The following is an 8,961-nucleotide window of genomic DNA, read 5'->3' on the forward strand; positions in this document are numbered from 1 at the left end:
CCCTTGCCAGCAAGGCAGGATGAGCTCCCCAGCATTTCCCTGAACAAGGATCAGGCCAAATGTGTCAGGATGAGATATCTACATAAAGTAATTCTTGTTTCCTACCCTGCAGCTCTGAGTTAAAATTCAGCAGTGTGTGCAGAACGGCCCTTTCATTGTGGTCTGTCCCTTTGATGGGTGCAGCACACTGGAGACCATTTCTGGGAACATCCAGTCAGGATCGAAAATATCAAACAAAAGGAGCCAAATTCCTTTTCTTTCTGCTCCACTGCAGGCAGGGGAGAGGTGGGGATCGGGCCAGAGGGGAAGTTAATTTGCTTATACTACTCACTCACAGCAAAGCAAGGTAATTTTCAACATTGGTAGTGTTGATAGTCAAGTTAAATAATTCCTTACCAAAGAAATGAAAAACCGGCAGTGACTGTGGATTTTTGCCTGTGTTGGTTGAAATGTTTGGATGTGTGTTTGTCCAGGACTTAGCAAGATGTAGGTCCAGGGCTGTGACTTGGGGGTGCCTGTTTGCTACAATACAAACACTGATGTAAGGGATGCATTTTGAATGCACATAAAGTTGGACACTGGGTACTCACAGTAAAGGGGAATTGCTGAGGAAGGTGTTTCCATGTCCAGCTTTTCCTAGAAAGGGAATTAATGTATGTGTAGTGATTGCTAACATATAATTCTGCTCAGTGCAACCTTGTCTGTAACTCAACGTTGCTTTTGTGAGAATCTACAATGAGCAAGTGATAACATTCCATTAAATTATTACATTTCTAATGTACACATTAACAGGGCATGAAGAAACTTCGATTGTGGTTCCAATTTCATCCCATCTTCTTAATTGTATGTGCAGTAACACCACACCTTGACATTTGCAAAGTGGCATCAGATCACCCCGAGTTTGAAATGTGATTCCCAGCCCATGATTATGTAAAATTAAACTGCTGAATAAGTACATTGGGAATTTGCAGGACAACCCCTGCATCAAGGTCCAAGCAATTAACAACTTTATGAGTGCTTTCCAATTTACTTTTAAAAATACATAGAAGTAAGAAACAATATTGTGTAGACATATCTTTTGGTTTGTTGAGCCTATTTCTCAATACTATTTTGAGCACTTCCATCAGCTGTGTAGTAGCAGACTTCACAGATAGGTGTACTATAAATCACTCTGGGTGTTAAAGCTGACAGCTTTAAATAAATACAGCTGACAGCTCAAATAGCTGTTCAATTGACAGTATGCAGTCTAAATGTGTTAACAAATGCGTAGACTCAGCAGTTTGGGATTAGTTTAGCAAATAAATTACAAAATAATGCTGTGATCCAGCAAAAAGCACAATGCCTGTGTATCCCTGGTCTGTAGGCTTTGTTGACACTGCAACAGGCCTGTGGGGCTGTATGGGAAAACACAAGAGTGCAGCTGGAGCTGGGCTCCTGCTGAAACAGCTTCACATCCCCCAGACTTCTCACAGTGATGCCAGGGAATGTGAGCAGCACTGGGGGTGTCCTGGTGAGTAATGGTTTCATAATGGATGCATTTGCTTTGCAGGACCAGAGATTTCATAAAGGAAGGCAGTAAACTTCACACTAGCTTGGGTGTAGCAATTGAAAAACTGCTTTCATGCAAAACTTGAGATATTGAAATGATTTTGTTTGTTTGATGTTACTAGCTTGCATCTGAAGAAAAGCTGGGGAGGAAAGATGAGGAAGGGGCTAGGCAGTCAAAAGAACTTCAGCTCTGAAGATGGATTATATTAATATGTTAATTATTTCCATTCTGAGCACTGCGAAAAATAGGAATTACATAAGAATGATGTCACAATTTGACACATTTAAGGCATGGCATTTTTCTGCTTAGAGGGTGAATAAAGCTACAGGGTTTTTTATATCTTAATTTTAACTGTTTCACACACAGGGTAGATTGGCACAAGGTGTTAGGGAATACATAATGTGAACATGGAATAGCACTCTTGAGACCTGCAATTTAAGAGAATCATAAGTATTCTGGTGTTTTCTAAAAATGTATTTTTATAGTAGTGTCTAGTGAATAATTGTGTGCAATTCTGATAACCAGTTGCAACTTCTATTGCAATCTGTAAGCATGATTGCCAGTGATGGCTGATTTCTGACTGCTGCCTTTCATGTCAAATTGTGGTGCATGCAGTAGATTGATTATTATTTCCATCTTATTCATAAATATATACTTACAGTGAGTATCCATATCCATATGTTAAATGAGGGTTGAAAATGGTCAGTATATTTAGTTTTTCCTTCCTTGTCAGTCAGTAAAACCCTGGGAGTTTTCTCAATTACAAGAGCCTGCCTGAAGCAGTGGGAATTCTCCATACCATATCTCTAGGAGTTTTACCAGTGGTGTTTTGTTTTAGGCTAAGGAGCAGACAAGTATCTTTATCAGTGGATAAATTCAGTTTGAGTTATCACTATCACAGGTTTTAGCATTCAAAAGTGTGATTTAATGTTTCAAGGATCCTGGGGAAGTGATAAGATGTTTTAATTTTAATTGTTTCTTCCTACAAGTCAGCAAGTTTTCCCTTACTTGAATCTCCTGGGGCAGGTGATGGGCTACTGAGTTTTAAAGGTACCTTTTTCCTGATGGAAAGCATGGAAAGATTCTTTAACTGCAATACTTGGGATGTTTGAGAGATCTCAGAATATCCTGAGCAGGGCAAGTGTATTTTTCTGTTTGGTGACCTGCTCCAGCATCCTATTGCTTCTCAGTGGAGAAAAGCAGAATTTGTACTTTGCCTCTGGGTTTCTTTGTTGAGGCCCACAGTGCAAAGACTGAAACATTGAGAGGAACTAGAATTCCGAGTGCAACAGCACCTGGAAAATTCTTTATTTTACAGGCATTTGCCTGCTTGATGTAACTTGATTAGTCCAGGTCAGGACACTTAATTGTCGGTGAAATGGAGAGCAGTTTGTTTGTTACTTACATGTGAACTACTCCAAGACCCTTCTGTCATCAGACTGATTTCATTGCCAAGAACAAACTTTATTTCTTGTGACTGTCCTGTGACATCCATCTTATGTTCTGAGAATGGCTGTGGTCAGTTCCTCATGGGTCAGACCCTTGGCTTGTGTAAATCTGAAGTGCTCTGTTTAAATCACTCATACTCTACAGATTTATATTCTAGAGTGTATTTCATAATGTTAAGAAATATTATTAAAATCCAGTGTTCATTTTTTATCAGTTTATGTTATTTTTGTACAATAAAAGGAAAATTGTGATGACCGTATTAAATGTACTGAGTCTGCCAGCTTACAAACAACTTGTATGTCAAATTAATCTGCTTGAAAACGTCTTGAAATGATACAAAAATTCTGTTTTCAATTCCCAACTGTTAAGAATTGTGGATCAATATGTTTTTGGCTTTGCTCATCTATTAATTGACTGATGTAAAAGAGTGTTTTGAAGCTGCAACAACCCCATGCAGAAGCCACTTCTTAAGTAAAAATTTATGATTGCTTTTCACTTGGAAGTCAGTGAGAGATTTCACCCTCACTTATCTCACAACTCTATCTGAGCTCCTAATCTCTGATGAAGATCTGAGTGTTCTAAGAACTTAGGCTTAGTCCAGAAAGGCTTTTGTAAACAGAATTTTTGTTCCATATATGAAGATTTGATAAATTCAAGACCTTGGAGGGATTAAAAATTTTTGCTGTAAGAATTCTTATGTTTCAATACAGGAGTCAAAAAAATAGACACAGGCTACAGTGTATGATTAATTTTTATTGGATATTTTTAAGGGAAGTGTCTGCTAAAGTAGAGGTTAAAACATGGTAAATAGTCCACACAATGAAAAAAAATCAGTAATTAGTGTTTCATTATGTTGCTAAGGCAGTGAAAAATAACAGACACTGTCAAGATAAATAAGGGACTCCTGATTTTCAAGGTTTGGAAGTGTCTTGTGCAGATTCATCCCAATTCTTGTTTGGTCCTTTTGAACCTCTAAGCCTGCACCATTTCCTGGAATTCTGTGAAAGATAAGAGAATATTAACATGAAAGGATTAGGAGTAAAGGACAGTGGCTTATCGAGAGATTTAGAATGGGAATGAACAGAAAAAAATTATCTGATGGATGACCAGAGAAGAAACGTGGATGAGAGGCAACACCTAAACATTCTCTTCTGAACAACACCTGGAAAGGCAGTGTGTTTTGCTGACTTACAGGGAATAATTAAATATTCAGGGTAGTTTTGGCCTTCTCTCTGCATAATACTGATCTTAGGCAAAAATAATGGAATGGCTTATATGAATTTAAGTAAGAAGTAGTTCAGATCTCAAGAGAAAAAAATGAAAAGCGAGTCCATGTGTTTTATTCACTGTTTGTAATGCTTCAGACATTGAGAAGTGTTGATTTAGAGCACAGTCTACAGCTAAAAAAACTGTGCAGTTCCACATAGTATGATCCTGGAGTGTTGAGTTGTGCAATAATATACTGTTTTTTAAATATCTTTAAAATGTTTGGCCTCCATGAATTAGAATGTCTGATCAGTCCCAGCCCTGAGTGACTGTATTAATATACAGATTGCTTCATAAATCATGTGTGTTTGTTCTGGCATAGTTCCTAAGGAACTGGATTTAATTCCTTCCAAAGAAAGAAACAGAAGAGCTCTGTCCTGCTAGTGCAGTGAGCTGGGGAATCTGCACACCAGCACATTCCCTGCATGCTATTCCCTAAGCCCCTTTCATGCTCATCTTAGGCAGCTCACTGCTCTCATGGGGCAAGCTGCCATTAGCTGCAGGCCTTTTGTGTGTGTGCTTTGTCTCCAAAACAGGGCACAGAAATATGGAATTAGGAGATCAGAAGGTGTCTGTACCATGCAGCCATTTAATCACACCAGTGTTTCCACCTGGTGAGTGTAGTGTGCTGCTTCCTAAAATCACTGCTCCTTCCTGTCTTAACCTGCCCCTGAAGGTAAAGAGCAGCCATCCCTGCACAGATCCTGCTGTGGGATCTCATACTGGGGTAGTGACACTTGATAATTCTTTTATCCTTATCATGCAAAACAAGCACAGGACTACATGCTGCACGTTGAGAATTATGTCAGTGACCACTGGAATTTCTGTGGGGCAGTAGGTGCTGGAAAGGAGCTGATGTATGAGCTGTTTGTTCTCCTGTGTACAGCTGGTTCTCTTGTCCTTGATTTTACATTTGTGTATTCCAGGTGATGCCAGTGCTGCCTTATATTAGTGAAAGTGGGAGGAGAAATAAGGGGCAGTTCCTTTCAGAATAACTTCAGATATGGGAGTGAGTGGCAACAGGAAAGTTCTTTAGGGTTTTTTTTACTCGCTCATGCAACAGGAGTTGCAGAGGTGAACCTCTAAGATCAGGGACCACTTCCATCCTTAAACAGGTTGCTACTCAAGGGTTTCAGTAAAACACTGAGGGTACATTAATGTACCATCAACACAAAAGAGAATCCCACATCACTACAAACATCCTGAGGTCCCTCATTCTGTAGTTAAAGTAGTCAATACCTTCAGCCCCGATTTTACCATCCCCATCATGATCTGCAGCTGCCATGAAGGTCTTGGTTTCTGAGGTGGTTAACACTCTGGCTCCACACTCAAACCTCTGAAGAAAATACCTTGGGAGGAAATAACTTGGATTTAGATTTTCACACCATAGTATATTTTATGGTTGTTATATAAGCAAACAGATAACTATCTCTAAATAATTTACCACAATAGCCAAGTTCTTAAAACACTGCTTTGTTTGACAAGCTAAATCTTACTTATATGTATTCCTGCTTTGTAAGTGCAACCCTGATTGAATTGATTCTATCCACTCTGAAAATCCAGCCCCAGGGTGCTCTTTTTTTTCTATACTGAGCATAAACGGGAGGTATTACTAATTTGCTTTTGTCTGTAAGGATTATCTATTTAAATATATCTTTCACAATCTGCTAAATCAACATTTAGCATAAATCGTGTTCACATTTACTGAAAGTTCTGGAATGGAAAAAGTTATCTTTTTTTTGGTTTTATATATATCCTCCAAGTAGTTAAGAAAATCCTTACTTGAGCTCATCTTCCTCAATAAAGCCACTTTGATCATTGTCGAGAATCCGGAAGATCTCCTTGAGCTGGCTGCTACTCTTTTTAGACATCCCACTGATCTGAAAGAATTTTTTGGGACTAAAGGAATCTGGAGCTGAAAATAAATTAATAAAGAAATTAACCCCAGACCACTGCATTCACTGTTCCTAAACGGTCTGAGGATGATACTTTGTTACATTTTAATTGTTCTAAGCATGATCAGTAGGTGAAGCCTGTCAAAGAATGAATGAATTTGCAATATTGTCCCATATCCTCCTAAACATCCAACAAAATCATGTGGGGTAAGCTCCAAATTGACAATATAAGACAGTAATGAACAAACACACTGTGACAGCTGAGTAAAGAGATTATTGTTTAAGGTACACACTTGTTCAATATTCCTTTGGGACCGAGTTAAACTTGCCACGGGTTACACAAAATAAGAGATTTTGAGATTTTTCATTGTTTTCTCACCTTGGCAGTCCCGCAGAGCAGCAGCGATGTCAGAAGGGGATAGAATGTCTGTGAGGCTCATTTTAAACCTGTGCAAAATAGAATATTGCAAACAGAGTTTTGAAATCAAATGCATCTTGCAACAAATTGGCTTTTTCTGTGTTTTGAAGATTACTGTAAGGCCAACAAAAGTAGATCAATCTCGTTGATCAAAGTGACATCTGGTATTTCTTAACAAATTATAAGATTTAGTACATTACTTCCTTAAAAACAGCAGTGCAGAAATAATTCTTGTTGGTGAGGTGGATTACATTAATCATGTTGTGAATTATTGATGAGCAATATTTTCTCATTTACCTGCAATCTATATAAATACAGTACATTTTAAAACTCTATGTAAACATTCATCTAAAAAACCATCTCACTGGAATGCCTGGAATCTGGCAATACAAGTAACAATAAGTGCAGTTAGAAAAGGAAAGGTAAGAAAGTTTAATTCTGTTATCTCTCCCAACAGCTCTGAAGAATAAAAAGAAAACTGATACTTATCTATATAAAGACCATCCATAAGTAATTCCAGCAATTAAAATAAAAACCTTAAAACAATGGTATCGTACTTACTACTGGTGCAGCTCTGCACAGTAATTTTATTTAATTAATCTCAAGTCACCTGCTCACCTTTAGAGTTTTCTCAGCTAGGTAAAGGAAAAGTAGCCAAGGAGATACCAGGCAAAATAGTAATGCTGACTCTGGCTTGCCACTCTGTCTTATAAAGGATTCAAAAGGTGACAATAACCACTGCTTAGGTTACACTTTGATGGATCAAATGTTTGAATTGAGACCTGGCTCAAATTTCTTCCTTAACTAATTAAACTTTTCTTTCTATTTATATCTTAAGATAATATGGACAAAAAGAACAGTTTTTACAAAATAAATCCACTAGTGCTTATAATTAAGTATGTCTCTGCCATTGAAGGATCCTTTCAGCTCCAAGTGTGCCAACAGGTAACCTCTGCACCTGAAAGTCACAACTCCAGCAGTCAAATCCTTATAAAAAGAAATTAATTTGTCTTCCCAGGGTCTGTTGATCCTTTGGAATGTATAAAGGAGGTTGGAGATGACAGATCAGAGGTGGCAATGTGTCATTCTGACAAAGATGACTTGTCACTAGGGTAGAGGATAGCATTTTCTAATTTGGATGATCTTTCTACAGTAAGTTTCATTTTGTATTTCCTTCATTTTCTGAATTAGAGAAACAGAAACCAATGTCTTCAGTGACAGAAAATTATGAACTAGGTAAAGCTGAATAAACTGATCTTGTTGTCAGTATTCCTTGGAATATTATCTATAATCACTTGGCCTACTTAATAATCCATTTTGAATGTTTTGAATTACATTAAATCAATTATAGGCTTGCTAGTTGCAGCAAGTTCTATAGGTTGTAGGAATCAGACTTTGTTAGTGTGGAAATAGTTTTATCTAAATTTTATAGCATATTCTCACAATCTATTCCATTAATTATGAAATTTAATAATGAAATTTTAATTTCAGGTATAAACAAATGTTTATTTTATATTTCAGGAGAATTGCTTTTAGAACAAAAGACTGTAAGAAAATTTGTAACAGCAGATAGGAGGTTTTTCTTCTCAGACAAAAAATCTGTTTCCATCTTTAAGGGGCTTTATATGGCAAAATTCTAGGATGAATTCCAATAAAACTCACACATATTTTGGTTAGTACTTACTGTGTAGTAGTCAATTGTGGTATCTAAACCAATATTCTATTAATCCATGAGCATTGTTTTATTTTTAAACAAATAGAAAGCATGATATGCCAAAGAGGAAGTATTTTTATAGCAGCAATGGCCAAAATTATACTGTGGAGCAGAGTAATGAATAAATCTAAGCCTTGATGTAAGTAAATGGACTACAGTGGATTTACTCCTGCTTGGTTTAATGACAGTGAGAAAAGTGTCAATCATAGCAGACATTCCATCGTACTGTTTGAATTTGGATAGAGAAATACAAGGTTTAAATAACACAAAAAAGCAGGGTTAATTTAATGATACTTTAAACTTTCTTGCTACCTATTTTGTACATGAAGAAACATGGCATAAATCACAAATATTCAGACTTACCTTTGGTCCTGAATACCAGCTGTCCAGGAACAAACAAATCTCCTTCTATTGCTTCCAGCAGGAAAACTGGTTACAGTGACCTGGAAGAACTTTACTGGTAAGCCTAAGAACCCTGGGCTGTTGTAAATCAGTATTTTGTGATTAACACAACTTAAACAGTGCTGATTTGTACAAGCTGAAGGTCTGATCACAGATCTTTTGGTGTTCTTTCCATTTATCTTATTCATTCAGTGCTATATATTCATGTTGCTTTCTGCCTGAGATTCCCAAGGCATTATGATCTGTCAGGCAGTGCCCTTGGGGATGA

At 37.4% G+C, this 8,961-nt stretch overlaps 1 protein-coding gene across 1 annotated transcript; it reads right to left on the reverse strand.

Annotated features, from left to right (window-relative positions):
* Positions 1 to 3,970: 3,970 nt before the first annotated feature.
* LOC306809452 (parvalbumin, thymic CPV3) lies at positions 3,971 to 6,599 on the reverse strand (the record flags this gene model as incomplete). The annotated part of the gene is made up of 4 exons (XM_079320975.1): positions 3,971 to 3,996; positions 5,504 to 5,613; positions 6,047 to 6,179; positions 6,539 to 6,599. The coding sequence occupies 4 exons, from the start codon at positions 6,597 to 6,599 to the stop codon at positions 3,971 to 3,973; spliced, it is 330 nt and encodes a 109-aa protein (XP_079177101.1).
* Between the last annotated feature and the right edge of the window lie 2,362 nt (positions 6,600 to 8,961).

Source organism: Erithacus rubecula, assembly GCF_903797595.1.
Source record: "Erithacus rubecula genome assembly, chromosome: 17".
In the NCBI taxonomy this organism is placed as follows: Eukaryota; Metazoa; Chordata; class Aves; order Passeriformes; family Muscicapidae; genus Erithacus; species Erithacus rubecula.